Raw genomic sequence first — 27,485 nt, forward strand, 5'->3', positions numbered from 1 at the left:
ATAGTTGGAAAAAGTATTCTAATGTAAATTTATAATCTAAATTTCTTTTGGTATAATTTGATTATTTAAATGAGTTATGCATTGAGCGCACCAGTAGAGACTATGCAATATCATATTCCATGAAAGAATTGATATTGTCTTATTACTTTAGAATATTCTAATGTAAAGAGCTTGAAATGCTGCACAACTGAGTTGATACAGTATCAGACAATAGTTTTTATGAAACGTATAAGGGGAAAGTTAATTTATGAAGTTTTTAGTGTTCTATTAATATAGTGAGTTCTGACGGGTTTTCTAACAATAGCTTAAAAAAACCAATCTACCAAACTATTAGATGCTTCAATTGTGAGAAAGAAACAAAGTTTAAGTTTAAAAATTCCCCTTCTCTAGACAAAAAATTAAAGGTCCAGAAAATTTAAATAATCTCAATCCAAAGCAAAGCAAGTCATTTCATATGCTTTTGATAAGTGTAACACATTTTATATAGGGATCCAAAATTCACCTTTCTAGAGCTTTGCAACTAAAGACTTTTTAGCCAGAGGGGTTAAAAGTGTGGGTGTGGAAGTCAGCTTTTGTTTGAAAAATTAGCAATGCTATGAGTCATCCTGCATTAGCAGCAGAAGAGTTTTGCATCTTGTAAGAATCCAGACACCATATGCCATGCGAAGGCCTATTACTTTATTCGGTGCCACCGCTGACAGGCAGCCACGTGGGTATCCCCAGCGGAAGGGCTGTCTCCTCCCGGCGGCAAGGACAGGAACCCAGTGAGCTGAACACATCCGACATTGTACAGAGCAGCAGGAACAGCTGGTAAGCTAGCAAGCAGCAACGGCCTAGCAGGAGTGTGGATGCTAATGAGGCTGGCGACAATGCTAGCCTTCAGAGGGGGGACTGCAATGTCTATCCACGTGTCCCCACAGCAGCCTCGAGTAGAATCTGCTCGTTCATGCCTTCAGTCCCATTAAACATAACATTGGTATTTGTGGTTTATCAAAATCAGTTGTAAGTCACAACTTATAAATCCACCCAACAGATCCAACATGCTTTAAAAAGTTACACTGAAATATATGCACAACTTCCACAGGCAACTGTAGGTACTGTGGGGAGTCCGGGGCAGTGGGATAACAGTGTGTGGCTGGCAGCTGCTGCTGGATTCAGGTTCTGGCTCGCCACTAACATAACTAACTGTGTGGTCTCGGACTAGTTATGCAACCTCTCTGGGACTCTGCTCTCAACTATACCGTATTTTGCCGTGTACGATGTGCACTTTTGTGCCCAAATTTGTGAGGGAAAAATAAGGATGTGCATTATACATGGCTAGTACTAATTCTGTATCTATACAAATGTTTTTGATCCTTTTATTTATGCTTATCAGTTAAAGTGTAACTCTAGAAACCCAAAACAATATCCATATGCAAAATACCCTGGAACAGGATCATTGGTTTTGTTGAACTTACTACAAAGAGTTCTTGGCCTTCTATGATGTGTAAATATTGTAAATTTGTTACCAGTACATAAAATTTCTTGTGCTTTGTATCTGTTCTTGTGTTTTGTAATTATTTGTTACATAAAACTTCTTGTAACATGTTAAAAATAAATGCTAAAATTCCTTTATAATACAAAAAACAGGTACCTAAATGTAAACAAATAAAAATTTGAATTAGAAAATTAAAACAAAAGATTTTTTTCCCCTGAAAGTTTGGGCCAAAAACATGGGCGTGCATACACACAGGAGAACATTATACACGGCAAAATATGGTATTTTTCAAGTATAATAAAATATATAATAGATTGTAGTATATAGGACAGTGCACAGAGTTTGCATAATACACTAAAACAGGATAATCATTGCATCTCACTCATAGGATTGCTGTAAGGATGAGATGACTGAATATATGTGCCTACGACAGAGAAAGCGGCGGAGAAACTCCTACTCTTCCTGGAGCCCAGGTAACAGGCAAGCTGCTTCAACATCTGGCCCTGTGCTTCTCACTGTGTAAGGAAGCAGCACTTCTCCCTACGAAGGGGTCTGCTACTAAGGGGTGAGGGGGTTAGGCGACACAGTAGGACAAGATGGTGGTGATGAGGGAAGTGGGGACAGGGTCCCTGTGCACCTGAGTGTGATGACGAGTGATAGGTGGGTTTGGGCTCCCAGTGGCATCTGGGGTCCCCAGACTGCTAAGTTCCTCTATGGCTCCAGGGCTATAGAGGGCTCTGTTCTGCTGAAGGCATTTATTTTTTCTGAATGCTTCTGTCTTTGATCAAGTCCCTGTGACTCCTAGTCACCCTCCAAATGCCAGGTCGGAGGCCACTCCTTGGGATGCCTCCCTTTGGGCTCTGGGCTGAACGCACCATCACAGGCATTATGAAACCGAACCTCTCCTTTCCTTAATGTTTTGATACTCCACAAAGAGCCCTTGAGGATGGGGGCTGTGTCTTTCATTTGGACATCGTTTGCAACAGCACAGTTTCTGGAGTACAGGAAATGGCCAATGGATAGTTTGTTGAATGAGTAAACTAATGGAAAAAAATTGCTTTTGGACTTGTCATTTTCAGAATTGGTGTCTGGGAGTGTGAATGAGATTATGACAATCTGTTGAACACTTTTTCGCCAAGATTTTTTAAAAGCTCTCAATGAAAGACACTTTATTGAAAAATCATCTTTAGCAGCAAATGCACTCTCCTCCACCTCTATTTCCTAGGGTTGAGTGCATGTACATATGATGAGAGAACTGCCTGGTATTTGAGGGGAAACCTTATCCCTCCAAGTTTTCCTAAAACTAATCTCAACTCAAGGGGTCTCAGAAGGTGACATCTGTACTTTCTGAAAAATAGAAAGCAGGTAGTTGCCTGTGGAGTACAGATCATTGAGATGATCTGCCACAGAGTTTAAAAGGCTATAAAGATTGAAATGAAGATTACATACTAGGAGAGTTAAACTTGAATATAAGAAGTACATCCTAAGGAACTTCGTGTAAACTACAGTGTGGGATTCACTGATGAATTCAAGCACGGTTTAACCTGGAAAACTGTTTGTGGAGGAAGTCTTAGTTCTCTCTGGCAGCTGCAGGGGCTCTCACGTGCAGCAGGTGTTAGACCCTGGGCTCTCTCTGCCACTGGCTGTCTGCTCCTCGCAGGGTGGGCTTGAACAGTCGTCAATTCTGACTCTGGTTCAAATCTGCTGTCTCCGTGTATTTGTTTTCTTTACATCCAGGCCTTAATTTACTGTTGTATCCAAAATTTCACAGACAAAACCAGCATAACTAGATATGGAAATGAGGATTGGAAGGCCACAGAAAGAACGGAAGGGGCGTTTTCTGACCCCCGCCCTGCCTAGGGATGAGGCACAGGGCAAGTCACGACTGATCCCCAGGTAGAGGCTTCTGGGGCATCGGTGGTCCTGGAAGAGCCAGGTCTTCATCCCTGAGTCTCTCATTTGGCCACAGCCATTCACAGATGGAAGTGACACACAATGGTAATTATCTTCTATCGATTTTTTGTAGGAAAGTCGTTAGTAGAATAAGAGTGCTCTTCAGTCACTGGGATTTCAAAGATTAAAAAAACAAAAACAAAAAAACCTTGAATGTTTAAAAAATACCCAGAATTGAAATAATTGCAGCACAAGGCTAAAGACTACACAAAACTGGCCATGATGCAGTTATGCTCAGGAGCAGCACAAAACAGAGAGAGCAGGTAGAGTCTGGGGAGCAAGCAAAATATGTGCCTGAAACTCTCTCTCTCTCTCTCTCTCTCTCTCTCTCTCTCTCTCACACACACACACAGACACAGACACACACAGACACATCCCCCCCCACTTCCCTGAATCAAGTTTCAGAGGAATGGTGATCCATGGAAGCGATTATAGGAAGCACACATCGCAAATGGAAGGTGCCCCCAGGAAGGGTGCTCCGAATCTGAGCCACAGAGCTGCTGCCTCCACAACCCCGTGTAATGTCACCTAAGCACCCGGCCATCGCATGACTTGCTGCAGGCTGCTGCAGACGAGAGCTATCGATCGCTCCCTGCAGAAGGGTCTTGCTGTGCGAAAGGAAGGTAAGCAGCGGAGACAGCTCAGGTATTGATCTGCTCCGGCAGGGCTGCTCTTCCAAATGAGGGTCAGCACTCCTTCACACCACCTAAGAGGTTACTGTGTGATGTGCATCCTGGCACAGAGAGGTGGGTAGGGCTGGGGCAGATGCTGTGAGAGGAGTGTCCAGGCCACCTCCTCTCATGCTAGCTGGTCATACTATCTCTCAGAGAAGCCAAGGATGCCATTCGAAAACTCGAGCTTCTCAAAAAATAACCACGCGGCAACAGAAGTCTAGGATGGACATTCATGCATTCCTTCAAGGCAGACAGACTGCCACAGAGAACTGCCATAGGCCACATAAAAAAAAACTTGTCAAAACAGTGTGCATGCATCTTCAGGAATGTCTTCTCACATCTGAGAGGTTTGCCAAAGCCAGAGGACAGCTCTTATAAAAGACAAAAACCTTTCCCTTACTAAAAGTTGACCCATCCCCCCATTTAAAGTCGAACGTTTAAAAACTGGCCCCAAAGTGACATTCTCCTTAAGGAAATCTCAATGATATAAATGACTTTCAAAAGATTCTGGCAAAGACAAACTTCCAAAGGCACAAAAACATAAACTCATTGAAAAAGTCAAGTAAAATTATGAGGTACATCATAATTCGTGATTCTTGAAGCAATATAAAATTTAATAAAAAATGAATGAGAGCAGATTAAAATTAAGATAAGGAATCCAAAGAAATCCAGATATGGACAAAATGCACCCTTTAAATGTGTGTCTCTGTGGACATGAAAAAAAGTGAACTCAATTTTATTGCTTTTATGATTAAATTCTTTGGATTAAGAAGTCATTATTTAAAATAAGTTATCTCTTTTTAGTATCCATTATAAGTCATTTCCTCCTATGCAGGTATAAAGACATCTTGTGTAATTAAATAAATGGTACTAGAGTCTGCATTCCCCTAATTAGAAACTCCTTAAAATGTTTGTATTTTAGATTTTAATTCAACGAGCACCCAATGAGTTCTTATTATGCTGGATGCAGAAGACTGAAAGAAGAATGATCTTTGCCTTCAAAGAGCTTGCTATCCAGTGGAAAAGGCAGGCACATCAGAATGAGCGCTGCCTCAGTGTGGTCAGCACCACTCCATCTGGGGAAGACAGGCAGGGTTCCTGTGGGCTTCCTCCCTTCGCTGTACAGGCAGGCTGCTGCTCCCCTCAACAGGTTGATCCTCCTCCGTTCAATCTGGGCTGGCCTTGGAACCTACCCCTGACAACAGTTCCGGGCCTTCCAAGGTTAGACTGTGAAAAACACTGCACCTCCCACCTTGGTCTCTTGGAGCCCTAAGCAGTCATGTATGAAGTTCAACTGCTGTGACGTTACTTTGCTGTGAGCTAGCCAAATGAGGAGGCTGCCGAAAAGTGAGAGATGCCTGGCCAGCCCGCAGCTGTTCCAGCTATGCCAGTACAGGTGCCAGACATGTGATAAGCCTAGGTGAGAACAACCCTGCTGAGCCCAGTCAACCCACAGAAACATGCTAGATCCTCCCTCTACCAACTCTTTTAAAAACCTCCGCAAAAGTCTTTAGACTTTATCCTGAGGGTCTCCAAAGTGGGATGTGAGAGTACAATGCCAGGGTTTTTCTATTAGTATTTATTTTTATCTCAGATTAAAGAGGAAGTTAAGCTTTACTGAAATTTAACAAACATATGGCCTGAGTTGGCGCCCCTCTTGCTTGTTCACCTACCGGAGTGTCCCAGGTTGGGTTCATTCCTGAAGGGGGGATGGGGATGGGGATGGGGATGGGGCCCACAGGAGCGCTCGCATTCATTTCCACCACCCTGTGATGCGCTGTGGTTTACATGACCCTCCATACTGAAGTTCTGAATTTTATTATAAATCATATCATCTTCCCAATACATTGTACTAAGGCAGGTCATGACCATGAAAATCTTTCGTACCACATAAAGGTTTGTTCTTTATCACACCGGAAGTTCTCATAAAAGCTCCTGAACATAAAGGTGAGTTACTCATCTTTATTATAGAAAGACGAATGCTCTAGATTTGGTGACCTTTTCTGTGATGACAGGAAGCTAAATTTATTCACTCATTCAGCAGGTATTTACTGAATAAATGTTTATTCTGTGGCAGGTGCTGAGGCTACATCCAGGGCTGGTATTCACCTGGAAAACACTGGCATGGGCGGCATCCTGCCCTCGTGTTACCTGATGTTAGGGTTCTGACTATCACTCTTGGAAGCAGCAGTGACAAAACCTACAGAAATCTCTGCCCTTACGCAGGGGGCACAACATGAATAAGTGAGTAAGTAAATTAGAGGGTGATAGGGCTGTGGAGAAAATAAACAGTGTAGTTGTGCCATGGGAGGTGGTGGAAGGTGTGTGCAGATGGGGGTGAGCTTTTTCTGGGGAGGTGGGGGACAGACTGGGAGGAGGTGAGGGAGTGAGCAAGGTGGACCCCTTGGGAGCAGCATTTTAGGCAGAGGGCCCCAGTGCTTAGTGTCCTCCTTATAGGGTTCTGGCCTTGACTCTGAGTGAGGTGGGGCCCCTGGGGAGTGTGAGCAGGGCAGTGACTTGGTTGACTCACATTTTAGTAGGCTGGCTCTGGCTGCTGTGCTGAGTTAGACTGGGGGCAAAGGTGAGTGCAGAAGCAGGATATAAGCAGTGTACCCTCAGCCATACACCCTATGTGTATAGATCCTACTGCTCCCCCAAAGTCAAACGGACATACTGACAGTGAGTGAAAGAGTAACTGCTATTTGAAAGAAACATGCCATGGAGAGACCTGTTGAAAATTCTGCCTTCAACATGGCAGTTTATTGTTGAAGAATGTGTATGTTTTCAGAAAGCTTTCAGATCTGTACTATCAAAAAGCTTGTAAACAGAATTTTTTAAGCTGTTTTCTAACCTTCCAAATGAAGACTTTCTACATTTTCAATCTGTTTGTTAAAATATGTAATAATGCAACAACAGATATGACATCAGGGAAGACGGAAACTTCTAGCTAAATGTAAGCAAGAACCTTCACAGAAATGGTGGCTACGAATGAAAAACTGAGCATGAGCGTCATGATTTAATAGGCCAAGACAGAGATCTGCTCTCGTGGGTATGTATATCTTCTCTTGCAAGGTTATGTTTTCAGCTTGGAAACCAAGTATCAAAATAAACTGAGTTTAGAGGGACTCTTTAGAATCACTGGATCACAGAACTATTAAACCAAGATTATAAAAATAACACAGCACATTGTACTCACTAAAATACCATTAATATCTCAGTAAAAGCAAAACAATTTTATGCTATTAAATATAAAATACTTCAAATTATTGTTTATCTATTGTTCATCTTATCACATCCTTGCAAATTCTCACTGAGTACACTTTTTATCAGACAATATTAGTAGAGTAAAACCTGCATATACTTTAAAATAAATCAATATACACGTTTGAATGGCATGCTTAAAAGTTCTTTGTTTTGTCTTTTGACAGGGTATGTAATAAGAAAATGAGTAGAGACAATGGAGGCATAGCAGAGGCAAGAAGTGGATTCGAGGTGGGTGTTGCTGCCCACTGAAGCAAGAACTATTCCCACCACCTCTGTCCTCTCCTCTGGAATGGAATAAGGAGCAGCTACATACATCAACAATGGAAGAGTGCTCTCCAGGAGCCTAGTCACTGACATAAATGCCTCAGCACTGTGAAATAGGCTATGGGCATTTATGTGATCAATTGTAATTAGTTTATGCACATCTTTTTCTTTGTAAAACAAAATGAACAAAATCGTTGTGAAATCTCCAGCCTTCTGACTTGTAGATGACATACACATGAAGAGAACTAAGGAGAGATACACAGAAACATAAGAATAATTTGAAGATGCAACTAGAAATAATCTTTTGCCTTAGAGCTCCCAGGACCTTCTGATTCTCTTTTGTATCTTGTGTTTTGAAGACTCAACAAATGCCTACTGGGCACTACCTGCAGGCCTCCGTTACAGCACCGGTTGCCTTCCATCCTCTGTCACAGTATAATCCCTGCCAGGTGGAATGCCTCTTGAGGGCAGGCCACTCATCTCTGCATCCTGCAGTGCTTGCCACAGCCACATGTATGTTGGCTGAAGGAGGAAAACAAAAGAGAGCATGGCTGCTCCAAGTTACCACGGCATGTCAGGCAGAGTCTGGGACCCGACTTGTTGTCCTCACTGGGGCCACGGAGCAGTCACTTCTGGTTATAGAGAATGAGTGGGGTGCCAGGCCTTCCTCCTCTCCACTTTATGTGCACCTATCAGTCTGTTCATGTATCATTCATTCATTTCTCAATCTATTCTTACGGAGAGCATCCTCCTGTCAGTTTTATCCTGGGCTCTAGATGTTGAGGACACAGCAGTAATAAGACAAAGTTCCTACTCTCATGCAGTTTACATACTACTGGGAGAAAGAGACATTAAATATATAATAAGTGCTAAGGAGAACATAGTGAGACTGCCCAGAAGGAGGGAGAACTTGTTATTTTAGAAACCTTTTTGATGAGAGACTTCAGAGCAGAGACCTAAGGGAAGGGAAGGGATCAGCCATGCAGATGCTGGGGGAGGGGGGAGAATTCCTAGCGTGCATGCAGTTCTCCAGGCCAGATTAGGTTTGCTGGTCTCTATCAGGATGCTAGATTTTCCTGTGAATGAGAATGGGAAATAATGGGAGGGTTATGAGCTATGATAGGCTCTGATTTCTGTTTTAGAAGGAAACCTCTGGCTGCTGGGGCGTTTTCCAGGGAGCACAGAGGGAAGCAGGGAAACTGGGAAGAGGCTGCTGCACGAGCCCAGGGAGCGGGGAGCACGGGGGCACCCAGAGCAGGCTGGCGGGCAACGGGGCAGTACGAAACAGCTGGCTTTCGGTTATGTTTTGTGGATTAATTCATTTTATATATACTTCATTCCATAAATCCTTGCAATAATCAGTCTCTAAGGGATTATTATCTTCATTTTACAGATAAGGACATTGATAGAGGGGAAGATACTTTTTAAAAGTCAAAGAAACTAGTTACCATTGAAACTAAAATTGAACCCAAGTTGTGAGATCTGCTATCACATATCACCTGCTAATTTGAGCACTACAACAAAAAAAACATACCTTACAATTTATCTGGCACTTGTAGAAAAATTGCTGCTGTGGAGGGAAGAGAATGCCTCAAGAACTGAGCTGTGACACAAGGTCTACTGTTATAGTCAGAGATGCTGCCTAATATGAGATCCAGAAAAAGGGTTTAAATTGCTTTCATGTTTCTCAAAAAAAAAAGTAAAGAAAAAAGTTTCCTATTCTACTGAGTTATAATCAGTGGAATTTTAGTTAAACAATTGGTCTAAATGACAAACTCACTGAGGAAATTGGTGGGCCCCCAGTGTATGTATTTCAGGTCACTTGAGCAGCCCTGGAACTCCAAAAGCACAGGTGATCTGCTACATTTTTTAACCTCTGGTCTGAAGTGTGATGATTGGGGCAAATTAATCCAGAGAAAGGAATGATTAGAGTATGGAACTTTATCTCAGAGGAAGCCAATAAATGAAAATAAAAGCACATCCCATCCTGATCTGATATGAGCTAAAACCAACACTTAGGGAAGGCTGAAATTCTATAAAAAGTGGAGCAGTTTATGTGAAGTGTTTATGTACAAATATATATGTACTTGTTTGACAAAATTATAGAGCATAAATACAGAAGTAATGTGTTTACCTCATTCAGATAATTTAAATGCTGTTTTCTCATGTGGACTTGTTATATATGTTGTTATATGCAAAGAATGTTTATCCCGTTAAAGAGGCATGAATTTTATTTTCCCAAATTCATGAGTAGATAGTGTTTCTAAGACATTCTAAAGAGGCTCTTCTGTATTTAAAGGGGTCAAAAGTCCTGTGAAAATACTCCTAAAACTAATTTACATTTCTTTCTCATATTCATATTAAAATTGGTTTCTTGGGAGTATAAACTCAATTTAACTAAATTCAATTCATTTAATTTTAAATATATGAAGAAAACACACGTCCTATTTATTTTCTCACAGCCAAGCTGAACTCTCATCAGGAAAATACAATGCAATGACCATTTTCATCTTCTGGGAGAAAGCTGTGGTTCTTGGATGTTAAAGGCAGAACATAATGGTAAGTAGCAGCAGCTCCCCATGAACCGCACGCCTTCTTTAAATTCCACTGAGGATGGCAGTTTGGATGGAGACCCCAAAATCTATTCTGTCCATCTGTTTTATTATTCTTAGAACAACTGTCAAAAGTTGCCCAGGGATCAAGTTGCAAACATACTAATTTGCCTTTGAAAAGTAGGCCCTGGGGGAATTCTGGAACTCCGATTATAAATTCAGAATCCCATCAGCAAGCAGGCCTGCCTACCCTTTGTGGAGGTATGAGACTTTGCACTTCCAGGCACACATCTGCCTCAAAGCCAGGATGCTGGATGTGCTGGTGTACTTACATCCCACTTCATAGGCAAATAAGGGAGAACCAAGGGGACTGGCATTTTAAGGGCTGGCTTGTTCCATGACAGGCTGACCTTGAGTTTTTAGGAGGCAGCCCTTCACTGATCATTGATGGATTAGGGACCAAAGCTTTGTACTAGAGAGTTTAAACGAGTGGACATAGCAGAGGGACACATATTCTGTGTTCTTTTACATCCTACAACCAAATTTCTTAGAAAGATTGAAGACTAAAATGAAGCCTTAGAAGAAATAAATTGAAGATAGACAAATACCACACGCCACTAAATATCGTTATTGCTTGTTTTTGTGATTCTGATCAAAGTGACCAGAAGATCATTTGGACATACATGTATCAGATGTGGGTTATAAGTAATAATGAAAAATGTCGAAGGGGGTGTCTATTTAAAATACTGTGGCATTTGGAAACATGCCACTTTGCTGGAAACTAAAGCAGCTGTGCACTTCCCAAGCTGGCTATGATAAAGCATGTGCAAAACACAACATAAACATTAAAGTGCATCTAGACTCCCCAGTGGTTTGCACACTGGACACTTGATGGGAGGGGGAGGACAAGAGACGACTGGCATTAGCGCTGACCCTCAGAGCTCCATCCTTCCCGCACACTGGCCCCAGTGATCTTTATCAAGTCCCAGGGAATAAAGTCAAATGCCTTCAAAGCGCAGGACCCCAGACTTGAAGCAGCACAACATTCAAATGACCCATTTTAGACTTTGGTTAAATTCCACAGAATAAACTTAGAAAGGACGCCCTCTCAAGGCTACCATGATAGCATTTGGGTTGTATTCACCCACAGATCACCAAAAAAGTATTCTGCTTTGATTAAAAAACTCACTTGAATGTGCTGCAAATTACTCTAGCTCCAAAGCCTGCTGGGAGCTCGCTGCACACACGAAGGCAGACAGGCACAGAAGGGCTCACCATTTGGCTCTGCCTGCTTTGTCCTTCTTTGGCTTTGCACAATCTCTTATTATAATACGGCATGTATTATCCTTTTTGGAGATTTGAATAACAGAAAGTCTCACTTTCAAATATATTGCTTATAATCCCAGGGTCTAGTAAAAGTTCTGGGGATGCTGTTTATGGCATTATGTTCCTTTCAAAATGGGGCTGATAATTAGTAAACTGAAATTTGATTAATGTTGGATTAAGAGGTTCTGATGTCTCACTGCAATGTGTTATTTCAGTCTGTGGGAACTGGAAGAGATCCTTAGGAAACTTGTTCCTTCCTCTTTTCAGAATGGGAAGATGAGTTTAAAACCCTAATTTTTAAAAAAAGAGAATTCAGTTTTATTCAAGTTTGTAATGTAGGATCCAGTTTTTCCCCACTCTTCTTTGTTTTCTCACTTTGAAGATGGAGCCAATGAATTAATTGAGAAAAAATAAACTAGAAATAAAAGTCCTCCTCCAAAAATGCCAAGGGGAGCGCTTACTAGTTATAGCAGAGTAGCCTGGCGTGGGTAAATGGTTCAGACAGTCTGAGCTCTCAGTAGGCCCAAGTACAGAATTTTGAGAATACGAAGATCTCTGAAAACAAAGGGCCTGTCTGGTATATATCAAAGCCCATGAAAATGACCATAAATAATATTTGAAGGCAAGATTTAAAATTAATACTACTTTTTGCTTTTCAAAGTTAAGGTTAGGGATACCTCTTTCAGTTTCTTTAGGATTCTAAAAAGGCCTGTAATGGCCAGAATTGCTTCCATGCTCCATGGCCAGAAGATGCCATATTTCTTTGTTGCCTGTGTTTTTAAATTCATAATCTTGTTTGCCTACTGCTGAAGAGTGTGGGAGAATCGGGAATAATAGCTTCCTTTGAAGCTGTGCCATTCCCAAGTAACCATCTGAATGCTAAAGAAATAGTGTCATTTATGGAATGACCTTTTGCTCTTTCAATATTCAGACATTAATAAATGTTAAATGTCTAGAAACCCTAGTAGTATTACAAAAAATGGTAAGTAGGGTCAGCAAATTCCCTCTTGCATACTTTTGACATAATGACCATTTTCACTTTTCTAACAGCAAAATGTATTTGGGAACAACAGTGGAATTTGTGTCATCATGACCAAATGATTACGGTGCAAACCCGAGATTCTTCTGGGGCCCAGCAGGCTTCTGGTCCCTATGGAAACGAAACCTCAGATATTGTCCTCCACTCAGCTGGAGGACTGAGCGAGGGAGGCTTTTGTGCTTGGTGAGATTTCTTCCACAACCTTCCCGCACTAGACCCTAGCGCTTCCTCCCGACTCTTTTCTAATTGAGATGCAAATTAATCTCTCTGGCTGATTACACTTCCCTTAAAGCTACTGACAAATGCAGCTGTAACCAGAGTTTGCGGACTTTCCAACAAGTGACTTCAGCTGTCAGTATTTGCATGCCTAGCCATGCTCTAGGTCTCAGACATGCAGAAAGCTTCCCTTAGGCATTGCAGGCGTTTTTATTTACGTGTATAAAATTTACATACAATTAAAATTTTTTTTAAATCTACAATTACAGTCCTAGGATTTAGAAATAGACTCTGACACCAACATTAAGGCCTTTCCAGACGGTTCTTTGTTATCCTGACTGGTCACTTCCCTCCCAGGGCACCATGGCTATAATGGCAACATTAGGTTTCCTTCCCACTTCCTTCTTGTCTATAAATTTTCTGATTTTAACGCTGTTTGAATTCAAACTCGCTCTCAAAAGCTGACTGAATTTATTGCTCTAAGGAAATTGGATTCTAAAGAAACTTTACTTACTTTTCACAGCTCTCAATAAGATTCTATTAATTTCCCAATCAAACATAAAGTCACCATTCTATTGTCAGGAGTTTCACATAAATGCCGTTCAAGAATTTTTTGGGGTGTAATAGAAAGATTATTATTTAAAATGCCATAGAAAAGTAATAGGTACAAAACACTATATTGTTCAAAATAAAGAAAAATACACACAAAATCCAATTTCTCAGTAAAAATTTTACCATTTTTTTTCTCTTGAATACTACTATTGCTGTATTTTTGCCAGTGTAGTTCATTCAGAACTATTTATTAAGTACCTGCTATGTGCCAGACACTGTTCTAAAGTGTTGCAGATTCAGCTGTAAACTAAAAATTCAAAAGTGGAATAAAATGGACTTAACATATCTATATATACATACAAAGATACATATTCTATTTGTAAAGCTATATTTCTTGGATAATTAAAGTTTTCAATTTTGAAAAAAATGCAATTTTATAAAATATGATTTGCTTGTCTTCTAATTCTGTTTTCCAAAAGTTTTTTGGTTTTTTTTTTTTTACCAAATTAATCTCTCTGTCCCTACACACACACACACACACACACACACACACACACACTCATAATGTACTAGGAGGTACATGTGAGAGGGATGTCAACTCACAGTATAATTAGGAAAGAGGATAGATGGAGACCCAGTCTGACAAGGGGAGCTTTAGAGGGCTAGATGGCTGCAGGAGAGTGAGGGATCTGTGCCACAGGAGAGACCCAAGAGGAGCCTTTGGGTTGGGGGGCAGCAGAGTGGCCAAGAGGAATCCTGGGGTGGCAGGGGTCACCATACCCAAAGGATCCACAGTGGGAAGGAGCACACAGCCTGTAAAGGATTAATGAAAAGAGGGAGGACCCAATAACCAGGGATCTGAGAATGGGAAGAGAGGAGGAAAGCTAGGGCTGCTATTGATACTTCCCTAAGCACAGTGTCAGCCTTGTTTCTGCAGACTGTTAGATTTACAATAACTTTTCCTGAGGGAAGAGCAGTCTCCAGCCTTTATTTTAACAACTGTGATGGCAAAAAGTCAATACTTCCCGAGACCTAACTTCACAGTTGGGTGGTTCCAGTTTTTACAGCAGAGGTTTACGAGGTCAGACAATTAAGTTCACAAACTCACCCTAGAAAAAATGCTACATACCTCATTGCGGAATATCACTACGTTTACCTTCGAAGTACTCCCCTTGCCAGCACCTAGTCCACCCTTCAAAGCAATTTTGGAACTCTTTTTCTGGAATGGCCATCAGAGCTGTCGTCACATTACCCTTGATGTCCTGAATGTCATCTAAATGTCTTCAATATTTTCTTTATCTTCGGATAAAGAAAGAAGTCATTGGGGGCCAGATCAGGTGAGTAGGGAGGGTGTTCCAATACAGTTATTTGTTTACTGGCTCAAAACTCCCTCTCAGACAGTGCCGTGTGAGCTGGTGCATTGTCGTGATGCAAGAGCCATGAATAATGTTGGCGACAAGTTCAGGTCATTTTTGTCTTTTCATGCAGCCTTTTCAGCACTTGCAAATAGTAAACTTGGTTAACTGTTTGTCCAGTTGACACAAATTCATAATGAATAATCCCTCTGATATCAAGAAAATGTTAGTAACATCATTACAACACGTTGCCAAACTTAATTGTCACACCTCGTAAACTCCTATAATTACGGGGGCTGGGCTGGTAATGTGATATTAAACAACCACAGTAACACTATCTGAGCTCTCACCAAGGACCAGGCACTATCTTGCATGCTTGGTCCACTAACCTTTTCACCAACCCTCAGAGGGAAGCCAACTGGGGGGTGCCATGCATCTGCGCTGGGAAAACACATGGATGAGCTGGGCTGTGTTGAATAGGAAAGCACTAGCCTTTAAGGAAGCTGATTGCTGCCAGAGGGTTTTGATTCTTTAAGAGAAGTCAGAAATCTACATTTTTTTAAAAAAATGCAAAATCTCCCAATTTTTTAATGTGGCTGTCAAACTCAATTTTTATTAGTGTAGCTGGAGACCAACTGCAGTACAAACAAAGGCCTTCTGGGGGCTGGATTCGGCCTGCAGGCAGCTGGTTTTGTAGGCTCTGGTTTTTGAATGTTTGCTTTGACATTGAGCTAAAAGCTGCTTCCTAGTTTCCTCTGTTCATTGGTTCCAGTTCTGCAGCCTTGTCTCCTCTTTATCCCCACCCCCTCCCAGGCTCCTGAAACAACTCTTTCTTGGCTTTAATGGCTCCCTGAGACCTAAGGGGCAATAGTCATGACTTCTGTGGACTTGTTCCAGGTTGATCAAGTCTCTCTTACAACATGGCACCAGAGTGGCGCACGACCTTTACCATGTAACCTGAAGCTGTGGGAGGGCAGGATGATGTCAGCCTTTGTTCCTGTGACTCCTGTGACCCAGGCTTCATGTTCCCTGCGCTGTGGTCTTAGAGAATGCGGTGTGGTCCGCTGCTGCATCACCCTCTTGTCTCTTGTCTCAAAACTGTGCTCAACTAAAATCCTCAGGCATTTCCCACAGTGACTCTCATCGCGCTATATCACTGTCATCCTGATTATCTAAACCCAAGTGCATGGCATTACCGTCTATCCTCTTAAATCTCACCTTGTTGGTTAGGGCCTAGAAGTCTCATCTGTTGAGATAACCCCAATTTCTGATTTTGCTATGTGTCAAATTTTCTCTCAGCTTTCTTACAAATAGTATTTTGATAAACATGTATTCTAGACCCATGAAAGTTGCTGATAAAAAAGTTGTTGAATGGAAGAGGTGTTGACCAGAGCCATGATACACACGCGGTACCAGAGTCACAAGGGCCCCAGTTGATTGGTGGTCCATGAATTAACATATTTTAGGTTTGACTACAGTGAAGTCACCCAGCTCCCAGGGGCCCGTATTTCTCTTTCCTATCTATGAGATGATTATGACACTTTATCTTGTGTTTCACTGAATGTAAAATTGATATTTATAAGCTTTCTCTAACCTCTGAGAATAGTAATCTTATCAAACACAACGAGTGTGTTTGAGATATTGTATTCTTTGTGAGCTAATTCTTTTCTGAAGGCTCACAAGCTATTTAATAAACTAGTCTAGGACCGGCCAAGTGGCGCGTTGGTTAAGAGCTGGCTTGGGACGCCAGCTCTGAGCAGCAGGGCCCCAGTTCGGATTCCACATGGGGGCCAGTGACACTGCCCTCTACAACTAAGATGGTGAACAACAGCTCAACCTGGATCTGGGCTGCCGTGAGTCGCCGGCAACGGCGTAGGCTGCAGCCCCTGCTGCAGTGGGTTGCCATAAGCTACCGTGTGTGGCTGGCAGGCAGCCGGTGTGAGCTGCCAAGAGCCGCCGTGAGCAGCCGTCCAGAGGCCAGCGACTGACCTGCCTCACCCGGGAAGAGCGCAATGATAATAGCAACATGGGCCAGTGAAGCAATGTCCTCCACAACTAGACTGAAGAACAAAAGGACAGCAACTTCTCTGTTCCTCTCCCCCAATTCCCCAATAAAAAAAATCTTTAAAAAAAAATAAAAAATAAACTAGTCTAATAATTTTACAAGGGATCCATGCAACATCTCAAAATTCATCTTTTAATCTTTTGAAACAAAGAAAACATTTTCCTGTTTTCAGTTCTAAGCACATGCTTTATTTTACATGATTTCTAAAAAACAGTTTTTGTGGTTCTGAGACCACTGTTGTAAATTTGTTCTAAAACCGGACATATGTGGCATTGAAGGCTAAACTTTATTTGCAGGAGCCAATTCTTTCTTTCTTCTTATTGTGTTCTCTGTGACTTGAGTTTTAATTCATACACTAAGACACTTTTCTGTCCCTTCCCATATGAAGAAGATGGAGGACAACTGGGATATGGGTTAATAATGATGACCTGTCAGCATAGGGCACAGCCCCTTTTAATCCTGATGCATGTATTTCAAACATGAGCTCACCAAAACCCACTCTGCAACTACACTAGCTGCTCTTTCATGGCCTCTCCTTCTTCTGTCTCAGATAAATACTTTTAATTTTATAATAAAAAAAATATCTCATTTCTTATTCCCTTAAACAGCCTCAACTCATTTATGGGACTATGCCATTTTTTCTTCTGAACTTAACTTTTTTGAAATGTGCTTCCCAATGGCAGGGTACAGGTATACTTGCGTTTTGCTCCCACTCTTATACAAACTCTCATACAAACTTGTTATTTTATGCAACATTCAAAGTCACAAATCCAATCTTTTATGTTGCAAAGGAATGGATCTAAAATAGTAGTTCCCCTTATTTGCTTCCTCTGTCTTTGGGGAGATGAGATTGTTTTCTAGCCAAGAATTTATCAAATGCTTGTTGCCTTTAGTAGAATGTACCCTGGAGCTAATATTGAGTAGTGTAAATCCCTATTACAGCTATATTTTGCCTTTGGGCCTCTTTAGAGATGTGGATTAGAGAAATACTGTCCGTGCGTGCCCTACCATGTAGAATGTATCACTCTATTCTGGCTGTCACTCTTAAATCCAGCCCTTTCCTGTGCATTTTCCATTCTCAGGCACTACAATCCCACCTAGGAATGCTTTCTTTTCATTGCTGCTATTATCTGATATCTTTTTGCCTCTTTCCTTAAAGTAATTCAGTTCTAGGTCCTATTATATCCATTTTTTTTCAGGTGAAGACAAAGCTGCTAGAAGCAGCCATGGAAATGATCTCCCAGAAGCCTGTGTCTGGCTTGAGCCTTCTGATGAAGGTAAAGCTTTCTTCTCCCTTGCTTTTCTGAGAAAATATTCTATCCTTTTCTTTCATCTCTCTCTTTCCACCCCCTCCATCCAGTATGATGCTCCAGAGAGTTGTCCCTGATCCTCTTCTCATCACACTCTGCACCCTGCAAATCTATCAGGTCCCACATTTAATTAGTCTACCTGCTTTAGGTAAGTATCCAATCCATATCCCTGCCACTGACAGAGATCAGGCCCTGGCTTTCTCTCAGAACTCCTTCCACTGCCTCTGAAATGCCTTCATCCGTTTTATTCTATCCATGTGTGTGTGTGTGTCTCCCACACTCTGCTGTATGAAGCATCTGTGGTTCTCTAATGTGATGCATGCTTTCAGAGCTTAGTCTGTAAGCAAATATTATGTCCTCACTTGGAATCTCTTATTCATATTTCTATTTCTGGTGGCTAGGACAGTGCCTGGCACCGCCAGGGACACAATAAATGCATTAACATTGACAAATGCATTAACTGGTTCTGTATGGCAAAACAGACTGCATGGTACCACTGGACTTGTTTTCATATACTTTTCTTAAGTGTATAAAGAGAAATGGAGGAAATTAAAGGTCTTTGCAGAAAAAAGAACAAAGATCCCACTGGAGAGGAAACAAACAGGACTGTTACAGCTTTAGGGAGAGGGACTATTTATGAAGGTGTGTAAATTGAGAACAAAACTTAGCAATAGTATTAAGAAGTCATGAGCCTAAGAGAGAAACTCTGGCATTATCAAATATATATGCTAATCGTAAATGAAACTAAATTTCACATGTGAAAGAATGAGGTACGAAATTACTTTTTCTTAGGCAGCCGAGTTCTCTCAGTCAAACGCTGATAGTTCCAGAGAGGAGAGATGGCAAATGCCATTGAAACTATTGTTCTGTTCAAGTGGACGTTTATTTTAAAAAGCGACCATCTGTCTGATTCAGGGTAAACTCCTCCTAATGGGCACCTTGCATATTGTGTACAACCTTTTCCCTGAAACGTGTTATCTGAGGAGGAGAATGAAAGCCCTGGCTCAAATGGTTTTGGAAACTTCTATCAGATGACCGTGGTTTGATTTTGGAATCTTTAGTTGGCTTGGGAACTGTAAACATGACATGTGGCAAACTTCCCATTTACAACACTCTAGGCACAGGAAAGGTCCTCTGATTGACCCTGAGGGATAGAAAAAGCAGATGGTAGGTGAGTTGGCCCTCATCACTCAGAAGAGCAGTAGCCACAGGATGAAGGCTCTACTTGACAGGTTTGATTTAGCCCACCGAGGAAGTTACCAGAAAACCCGTGAAGGACAAAGGGGCTAGGCTGAAATGTTACTGCTTTCCAAACACATCCCTACTGTGTTAACATTTGTTTTTTTGATCATGTAAGACAATGGTACTTTTCAGTCTCCTATGAGCCTTCACCACACAGTTCTCCATCTGTTTGATCATTGAGCCAAGGGTACCCCAAACAAGAACTCCTTTGATACTGGTTCTAAGCTAGATGTCTGCTCAAAAAGATCCCTGGGCCGGCCGAGTGGCTCAGTTGGTTAAGAGCTCGCTCAAGGGTTTGAGCTCTGAGCAACAGCGGTTCGAGTCCAGCCCAAGCTGAGTTGCCGCTGAGCTGCCAACTGGTGGCAGGATGGCTCAGCTAAAAAAAAAAAAAAAAAAAAAAAGATCCCTAAAAGGCAAATTCATTCCAACAATGCCCCCAGTAGTTAGCTGAATAAGAAATGTTGCATTTTTTTGAACATTACTAAACAAAATTGATATGAAATTGCCCGCATTTCTACTTCTAGTTAAATAAAACTGAATCTCAATGGACATTATTTTAAGGCATCTAAGTACCAATCATTAGCTGGAGAGGGACAGAAGATAATAACTACTGTAAACTAATTCCATTGGCTCTTGTCTTTATCATCAGGTTCAATATTTGACTATCTATTGTCGATACAAAAAAGCAAATGGTCCTTCTCTAAAGGATTTATAGACTGAACTAAACAACATGGCCTTTGTTGTTTGGATGAAATGAACAGTTTGGCAAGGTTCTACTTAGCAACTGTAATCTAGATATTAAACAAAATAGGAACACAGGATTGCACATATAAAATGGCCTGTGTTGACAAAGAAATTTCCCTTTCTTTGGCAGCACCTACCATTTCAGGGAAACAGTAATGGTAATTCTCAGATTTTTGTTCTCTTAGATGAACTGTCTTCTAGGGCTATACGTACAAGGTGCTTCATTTCAAGGTCTTATTTCATATGCCAATAAAGTTTTACCAAGGGATATACTGTCTGGTTTTAGGAAGGAGAATCAAATCTAATAAACTCCCAGGAACAGAGTTCCCCAACTCATTTGGGGGCGGGTATTTCGGAATGGGTTCCAGGCAGGGTTTCATGGGCATGTGACCTGAGCAACTGCATGAGGCCTTGTGCTTATAACAAGTCCTGTTTGGTTTAATGTTCTGCTGCTGCTGTCTTGAAATTCTTAATAATCTTGTGTTCTGCATTTAAAGTCTGATGAGACAATGGAGTATGCACATCGGCAGAGGTGACACACACAGTATGCAGTCTGCTGGTTCCTTGCCACCTGCCTCTTCACACATAGCCTTAGCAGTGCCCCATGAGCACAGAATACCAGTGGACTCACAATGTCCAGGAGTTCAGAGAGATCAAAGACAGCACCTGAGAAGTGTGGTAATCAGCCTATGACTGAGTAAGCGGGGGACCTGAATACTCTGAGAGGCCACATTCTCCATCTGAACCAGAACTTGCTTTGAATGCAGAAAGGAAACAAGGGTGCCCTACTAAACATGAATAACCAAGGAACCTTATATATCCTTAGTTGTCTTACTTCCATGCACAGATACTCCTCAACTTACTAGGGGGTTACATCCTGATAAACCCATCATAAGTTGCAAATATTGTAAGTTGAAAATGCATTTAACACACTTAACCTACCCAACATCATAGCTTAGCATAGCCTACTTTAAACGTGTTCAAACACTTACAATAGCCTGCAGTTGGGGAAAATCACTAAACACGATGAATACACTGTAGAGCATCAGTTGTTTACCCTGGTGATCACGTGGCTGACTGGGAGCTGTATCTAGCTGCCACTGCCCAGTATCACAAGAGTATCATACCGCGTATCACTAGCCTTGGAAAAGATCAAAATTCAAAATTCCAAGTAAGGTTTCCCCGGAATGCATATTACTTTGCCACCACTGTAAAGCTGAATAATCATAAGTCGAACCATCATAAGTCAGGGATCCTCTGTCTAGCCAACAATTTACTCTGAAAATGATGACATAGAAGGAAAGGGAAATACAGGGTGACTCATAGTTCCTTTTCCTGCTAGTCCTTCCTTACTCATCAGTAAACGGAAAGTAGAGTTGGTACAATATGTGTACTTGAAGAATGAAATAAAAATAAGAAATACGTAAGTTAGGTTTGTTCAATGTCTCCAATGTTCTGGAAAGAAAGAACCAAATAGATTCACGCACGAGTTATGAAATATAAACTCTAATTTTGGTGATTCCATATGCGAGTTAAATGCTTTTATATTTACATCTTAAACTGGAATTGCACAATACAAAGAAGAATCATAAAATTAATGGTAATAATTTAAATTTTTAGTATTTCTTTACTTAAAATGACATTAAACAGCAAATAAAAATATATAAGGTCAAGTCAAGAGAAAAGCCACAGAAGAATGGAAAAAGCTTTATATGATAGCATCCTTATGGGTATACCTTCCCCTGTTTTTTGAACAAGGGGCCCCATTCTGTACTGGGACCCATGGGTTATATAGCTGGACCCAGTTTCAGGTGTGTCCAAACTATTACTGATCTTCTCAATCACTTTAGCTCAAATAGATTGCTTGAAAAGTTTTTAAGCTAATGCTGAAACCAATCCTTTGAACTTTTTAAAATATTGTTTTCCTGACACCTGATTATTCTGATGCTATATTAATTTTTATTTGAGAAAACAGTGCTCAGCAAAATAATAAAGCATGTATTTTGTAATGAGGAGTTGGGTAGGTAGAAAAAGTGATGTGACAAAAATCACAATGGACTTACATAAAATGAAATTTTCATTTGCAAATCATTTTTTTCTCTTCTTGCTCAAACATACTTGACTGATCATTGTCCTGCTCATCCTAGTAGACATGCAAACTGACAAGCCAATTGCCAAATAGATAGTTCCCATTTCTGCCAAGAACCTCTTTTCAACAGCATGTGAAATAAAAACTCCATGCTAAAGGCTGAATCGACACCAGTTGTAAGATTAAGTCTATAGTGCTGTGGAAATCACTGCAAAGAATGCCATCTCCAAAACATGCACCACCAGCCTGGACAAAGCACGAGGGAGCACGCTGAAGGGACTAATGCTGCTCTAGCCTCCGGGGAGGGACCAGATGGGACCTAATAGCTCTTTTCTACTACTAATTTCTATGATAATTCCAAGTTGCCACATGGCATATGTATTTTTTTTTTTAATCTAAAGACAGAATATCAGTCAATGAAGTGACCAGGATTTTAATGAAAGGTATTTTTCATGAACTGTATCTATTCACGCATGATATTTCTCACCCATCCCTCACCTCCAACCTCCAATAACACATCAGTTATGGTTAGGTTGGGAGAAGTAGAGACAGTGAGGTCAAACACAATATGTTTATAATCATTATCAATACCAATTAGAAACAAAGAGGTTCTAAGTTTTATTGGGAGGTCAAATGCCTTTTGCAGCAATTTTATGAAGTCACCTTAATTTCTTTTTCTTATAATCAGAAATCATGCCTGGATTTTAAGATTATAGCATGCCAATTAATGTTTGAGAAAAAAATTTACGAAAGTGAAATTTCTTCTGTTTTTAGAGAGAAGAACAGGAATTAGACAAGGTGATATTAATGATTTGGGAAAATTACAAAAGAATTTCTAGACAGTCTTACTGATGAGTTTAGACACAACCTGGCTGAGGATGCTTTTCCCTGTCCTCTCAACCAGATGCAATTTCTCCTGCCTCTGACCTCCCAGAATACTGTCTGTATTTCTCTGGTGGCACTTGCCACATTCTTTGATTTCTTAGAGTCATTTCGTTTGTTGTTGGTTTCTGGTAAGCACTCTAAGTGACCCCATTACATTTCCCTCAGCATCCCATCTTAGATATACAACCGACTGCAACAAATAGGAATGGATGCAGAAGGAGACTGAACTTGGGGAAAAATACCTGAAAAGATATGAGCATCTCTTGATAGTCACAGCTTCTCAGCACACACTTATGTGATTAAATTATGAAAATAAACTCTTCCTAAGTTTGATGCAGCACATTATTATATTTAATATAAATTAACAAATGGTATGAAAATCACACTATGTTATTTTCAACACAGATTGAAAACAATTCTCTCTTCCCTCTTAACACAGTTAATACTTACCTCTCATGAAAAACTGCCAGGAATCTGGAATCTGGGATGATTAATAATTTGCATATGTAAAGCAAAAAGATACAAGCTCTGGTAGAGTGGGATGAGGCACTTCACGGCCCTGCTGGCATTGATGCACGTGGCACATATAAGGCTTGGCAGTAGCTTCCCACTCACTATGGCTCCATCAAACAGGGGCCCAAAAAACGGAACCTGTTGATTCAAAACAGAAAAACAATTTTCAAAAAACAGTAAAGTCAAACCAAAGACATGAGGAAAGCTGGTTGGTATCTCAGATCTGTTAATGACCATGAAGGCTACCACCCATACAACAGACGCTGACCTTAGCGGGACACAGGTAGAGGGCTTTCAAGTCAAGCAAAACAGGATTATTCCATAATGCTCCTCTGTTATGAACTCTTCAGCAAAACTTCCAGTGACAAATTATCACCAGGTTATTATTTTATTATTGTGTTTATTATTTTATTATTATTTATTATTACAGAAATGGCATTATTCTTTCTAAGTGCCTATATGTGTGGATTATGCACAATACACAGCCCTGCCTCACTGAACACCTGTAACCTTTATCCTTCTGAGACCAGTTTTGGAATTGGCAATATTTCTGCATGGAACATGATATATAATAGCTCTTAACAGAGAAAGATGACTATCCCTGTTAGCAACTACAAGGTCCTGCATACAGTCCTTGTTTTCTAGAATCTTCTTTCCTTCTGCTTCCAAGATATTGCATTATCCTCATTTTCTTTCTTTTTTTTTTTTTTAAACAGAGACCTGGCTTTCCTTCACAGGACCCAATTCTAACATGTGGGAAACCCACAAGGTTTTGGTGCCTATCTTTTCTGGATTTCTTTCTTCTCTTTCACTTATTTTTTTTCCATTAGAATTTCATTGACTTTATTTACTAATATGGATCGTCAGCTCCATGAGGTCAAGGACGGGGTCTGCCTTGTAACTCTTGTGTTTATTCACTTACACTTTATTATTATTATTATTATTGTTAATTATTTATTAATTATTAAAAAAATTATTATGTGACAGACACTGTTCTATTCACTCGGGACACAGCAGTGAATAAATAAATTCCTGATTTCACTGAACTTAGAATTTATTGGAGGTTTCAGAGAGTGAACAGCATAAATATATAAAATATATGTTAGACAGTAAAAGTGGTAAGGTGAAAAAATAATGCAGGGAAGAGCAATAGGACTCTTTTTGAAGGGGGAAAGTCTCCAATTTTAGATCACATAGGCAGGGAGAGCTTCATGGAGAAGATGGTATTTCAGTAACGACTTGACAGAAGTGAGGGAATGAATCTTGAACTATGAGGTCATGTGATAGAAGAGCATTCCAGACAGAGGAACAGCAAATACTATGGCGCTGTGATGGGAATGGAATTAGTGTGTTTAAGCAACAGCAAGGAAGCCAGAGTGGCTGGAGCTGAGTAAGCATTAGAGAAAATGGAGGCCGATAAAGTCGGACAGGTAATGCTAAGCAGGGACCTATGGGAAATTTTAAGGATTCTGGTTTTCTGCTCTAAGTAACATGAAAGCCTTCTGGAGGGCCTAGAGAAGTGGGGGATATGATCTAACCTACATTTTAAAGGTACTGCCTGGCTGCTGTGTTGGGGAAGTTGTAAAGGGTAAGCATTATGGAGACCAGTAAGAACTACTGAATAATCCATGTGAGAGATTATGATGGCTTGGATCAGAAGGGTAGCAGGAGTGAGGAGAGTTGGCTGGTTTCTGGATATAGTCTGAATGTAAAGCTGACAGGATTTGCTGGGGATTTAATGGAGTGGGAGAGAAAAAAGGAGTCAAAGGTAAGGCCATGGTTTGTGGCCTAACAACTGGAAGGTCAGAGCTACCTTTTCCTGAAATGGAGAAGACTGAGGGGGAAGGTCATTAGCTCAATTTCAGACATGCTAAATTTGAGATGCTTACTAGATATCTAATGGTGATGTATCAAGGTGGCAGAGGATATATTAAGCTGGAAGTCAAGGGAGAAGTTCAGGTTAGAGATTTCTAAGTGCTATTCATTTATAGATGGTGTTTGGAGCCATAAGATTAAATAATTAGATGAGCAAGAAAAGAGGTTCAAGGACAACATTTTGTAGCCTTCCAATGTTTAGAGGTTGCAGACATGAGGAAGAGTTCTCAAAAGAGACTAAGAAGGAGTGGCTGGAGATGGAGGAGAAAAACCTCCAATGTGTAGCACTGTACCTGGCAAATGGTTGGAATGCAAACACCAGCTGAATGAAGTAAATTAATATTTTAAGTAATTTAAATTAATGAATGAATGTGGATCTCCAGCCTAGGTCTTTTGACTTGTGTCAGGCTATTTCTCTGTAGAACACCTTTTCTGTCACTGGCATTGGGGGAAGGGCTTCTGATACAACATTGTGAACAAAAGGCTACTATTTGCCCATAGGAGCTGACATAATAAAACTACAGACTAACATCCCTTGACAAAGATGCAAAAATTCATTATAAGTTGTTAACAAATTAAATCCAGCAATATGTAAAAAGGGAAATGTATCTTGACCAAGTAGTAAAATATTTTCCATAAAAAAACAAGGTTGGAGGCTGGCTAGGTGGCTCAGTTGGTTAGAGCGCAAGCTCTTAACAACAAGGTTGCCAGCTCAATTCCTGCATGGGATGGTGGGATGCCCCCCGCACCTCCTGGCCACTAGATTGAAAGCAGCGACTGGACTTGAAGCTGAGCTGTGCCCTCCACAACTAAGACTGAAGGACAACAACTTGACTTGGAGCTGATGGGTCCTGGAAAAACACATGTTGCCTTCCCCAATTCCCCAATAAAATCTTAAAAAACAAACACACAAACAAAAAAACAAGGTTGGTTTAACATTCATAAATCCATCAGTACAATTTACTAAATTAACAGAATAAAGGAAAAAAAACCACAAAACCTTAATAGATACAGAAAAAGCATGGATAAAAGCATGGATAAAATCCAACACTCATTCATGATATAAAAACAATTCCCAGCAAACTGGGAGTAGAAGGGAACTTCCTCAATTTGATGCAATCTTAAAGGAAAAAAATATGACATCATAATTAATGGTGAAGTATTAAATGTCTTCTACCTAAAATCTGCAAAGGCAAGGATGTCTATGCTCACTTCTTCTAGTCAACATTTTTGAAGGTCCTTGTTACACAATAAAGAAAAATATAAGAAAGAAAGGGGAAAAAGGAGTATAAAGATGAGAAAATAGTGATTTTTATTCACAGATAACACGATTAACATATATAAGAAATCCAAAGGATGTTAACTAGAACTAATAAGTGAATTTTAGACGGTCACAGGATACAATATACCCTCCAAATCAATTATATTTCTGAATGTTAGCAACGAACAATTGGAAAATGACATTTAAAAATACTGTACATAATAGCATAAAAAACATTGAGTACTTAGAAATAAATTTGACAAAAGCTATGCAAGACATCTACACTTAAAACTACCAAACATTGCTGAGATAAATGAAAAACAACATAAATGGAAAGATGTACAATGTTCATAGATTAGAAGTTTCCATATTGTTAAGATCTCAAGTCTTCTGAAATTGAGCTATAGATTCAGCACAAACCAAAGCAAAAATTCTAGTAAGCTGTTTTTATAGATATGGACAAGCTGATTCTAATTTTATATGGAAATAAAAAGACATAAATTAGCCATGACAATAATACTATAATAATTAACATCATAATATTGGCACCAGGATAGACTAATATATTAATAGAACAGAATATAAAGTTCAAGAATAGAGCCTCATATACGAGGGTATATGGTAATTGATTTGCAATAAAGGCAGCACATCAATTTTACAGAGAAAGTCTGTTTCAATAAACAACTGGATAGCCACAAAGAAAAATGAATCTTGACTCTACCTTATACCACACACACAAACTGAGATGGATTATAGATCAAAACATTAAAGCTAAAACCACAAAGCTTCTAGAAGAAAACATGAGAAAATCTTCACAATCTTGGGTTAA

The 27,485-nt window shown here is 40.3% G+C and overlaps 1 protein-coding gene across 7 annotated transcripts in view; it reads right to left on the reverse strand.

Annotated features, from left to right (window-relative positions):
* RALGAPA2 (Ral GTPase activating protein catalytic subunit alpha 2) overlaps window positions 1-27,485 on the reverse strand; it is a 367,104-nt gene that overhangs the window by 56,555 nt on the left and 283,064 nt on the right. For all 7 annotated transcript variants that reach the window (XR_002125215.1, XM_019653128.1, XM_019653124.1 and 4 more), the window contains one exon: window positions 23,531-23,658. Coding sequence is in view for 6 of the 7 variants with exons in the window: in XM_019653128.1 (XP_019508673.1) it covers window positions 23,531-23,658 (128 nt within the window). In the remaining variant the exon portion in view is untranslated. The remainder of the gene's footprint in view (window positions 1-23,530; window positions 23,659-27,485) is intronic.

This window comes from Hipposideros armiger, unplaced genomic scaffold, assembly GCF_001890085.2.
Source record: "Hipposideros armiger isolate ML-2016 unplaced genomic scaffold, ASM189008v1 scaffold_195, whole genome shotgun sequence".
Lineage (NCBI taxonomy): Eukaryota > Metazoa > Chordata > Mammalia > Chiroptera > Hipposideridae > Hipposideros > Hipposideros armiger.